Source organism: Penaeus monodon, chromosome 20 (genome assembly GCF_015228065.2).
Source record: "Penaeus monodon isolate SGIC_2016 chromosome 20, NSTDA_Pmon_1, whole genome shotgun sequence".
In the NCBI taxonomy this organism is placed as follows: domain Eukaryota; kingdom Metazoa; phylum Arthropoda; class Malacostraca; order Decapoda; family Penaeidae; genus Penaeus; species Penaeus monodon.
Window position 1 is genome coordinate 46,740,819 of NC_051405.1, and position 1,801 is coordinate 46,742,619.

Here is a 1,801-nt window from a genome sequence, read left to right on the forward strand (position 1 = left end):
ACGTAGAATTCTCTAGAATTATTTATTACATAAACTAGTATATTCCCTCTGTAATATTGTAACCGATTTGTAATTTTAATAAGTACAAGCGTGATCTTACTAATTCAAGGCGCTAGAATGTTCGATACCGGTGTAATGTACAGGTAACGTATTTGATATCTCTTTAACTTTGTTTATGCAAAATATTAAACTAACGAGACATTACTATCTTCCCTATAATCAAGAAGAAAAGAAAAATAATCACTGAGCATTTATCTTACTTAAAAATGCTTGATAACAAGGAAATTCATACGGAAGGAAACGTTTTCTCACAAGAAAGAAGAAACGTTCGTTGATATTACATGACGCGCAAAAAACTATATTTACATCCATAGAATTCAGATTAAGTGACGAGACGAAAGCAATTTTAGCAATACACGTAAGCACACACGCCTAGGGACATATACACATTTACTAGAACCCCATGCCACACTCACATATAAATGAAATATATTTCTCGTAATAATCATTCGTAATGTATGATCTTCCCTTCTACAGACCTGTAAGAAGGCTGAAATTACACAGACGTGTTATATATCCATGCAGTTAGTTTCATTTGAGCACAATTACTTGAAAACTACACCCAAAATACACACACGTGCTTATAGCAAAACTTTAAGTGAAGTTGTATATGAATATGGAATAAGTAATTTATTTTAAAAAGCCACGTGGCTATTGAATTTCGTATAGAGCCAAAGGAGTTCTACTTCCTGTTACCGGACTAAACATTTTATTGGGTTATTCAAGTCTTTCTTTAACATGCAAAGTTATGTGTTGGAAACATTATAAGCAAGTTTTCTTGTTCTTTTAATCCCTCGTCTCCTTACTCTAGTTTGTAAACATGGAAAGGTTTAAAGAAACGTCATATACACAGGCTCTACGTCTACTTAATTAACATGAATGCCCTGGACACATATGTGTAACGGACTCTAAAGGGGGCGTATTGAGATACCGAGTTACGCCGTGTATCTGTAACAGTGGAATCTTTTGAAGCCTAATGAGAATTATTACATGTAATTTTGCTAACTTTTGAATTTTTAAGACATAAATGCTGGTAGTAGAAACATTCCGCAACGGTGACTTATTTATGCGAATCCACGAGCTAAGCAATTCTAAGAGTTTCTAGGGATTGAAAAATCAGTAAACCGGCATATTTACTCATTTTGATTACGCGGCTATTGTATAAGTACACGGTAAAGTGATGATATAGTGACAACAGATCCCTAACTAGGTAGGCTAATACAATGTTTGCTAGGACAATCATAGCGAGGTTGTTATTAATTCTATGCATTGTTTAGTCCTTGCTCGAAATACCTAGGCTACACAGAAGCTTGAACTGGCGAGAACATACTTATTACGGTTTTTATTTAATTTAAAGTGATGGTTTAGTATCCTATGATTTTGGATATGAACAATCCGGTAAAACTAGTATAAAAAACGACAAACGTCGACATTATCAATTAGGACAAAAATGGCTGCCATTTGAATCAGTAAATTAAGAGTATTTGCCAGAAATATACACTTGCTTGTGTTATTGTACTTAGGCAGGTTAGGTTCGCAAACCCTTTATCAAACTGACACAACCTCGACCACCCGACATTTTTTAAAGGCTTACAAAAGCTGTAAAGCTTTACTTACCTAGTTGTAATGTAGTATTTATTGAAGCCTTGGGATTCATGGTATAGTATAAGTATGAATAGACGACAGTCCTAGCAGATTCGCCCACAGTACTCTTCCCAAGACTGCGAGACGATCTTGTGGT

At 34.8% G+C, this 1,801-nt stretch overlaps 1 protein-coding gene across 1 annotated transcript in view; it reads right to left on the reverse strand.

Moving 5' to 3' along the window:
• The window catches only part of LOC119585888 (endoplasmin-like), a gene marked incomplete in the record, with an annotated part of 50,039 nt that extends 48,307 nt beyond the window's left edge, over positions 1–1,732 (reverse strand). Inside the window, 1 exon segment of the mRNA XM_037934618.1 lies at positions 1,678–1,732. Coding sequence (XP_037790546.1) covers positions 1,678–1,717 — 40 coding nt within the window.
• Positions 1,733–1,801: the final 69 nt, after the last annotated feature.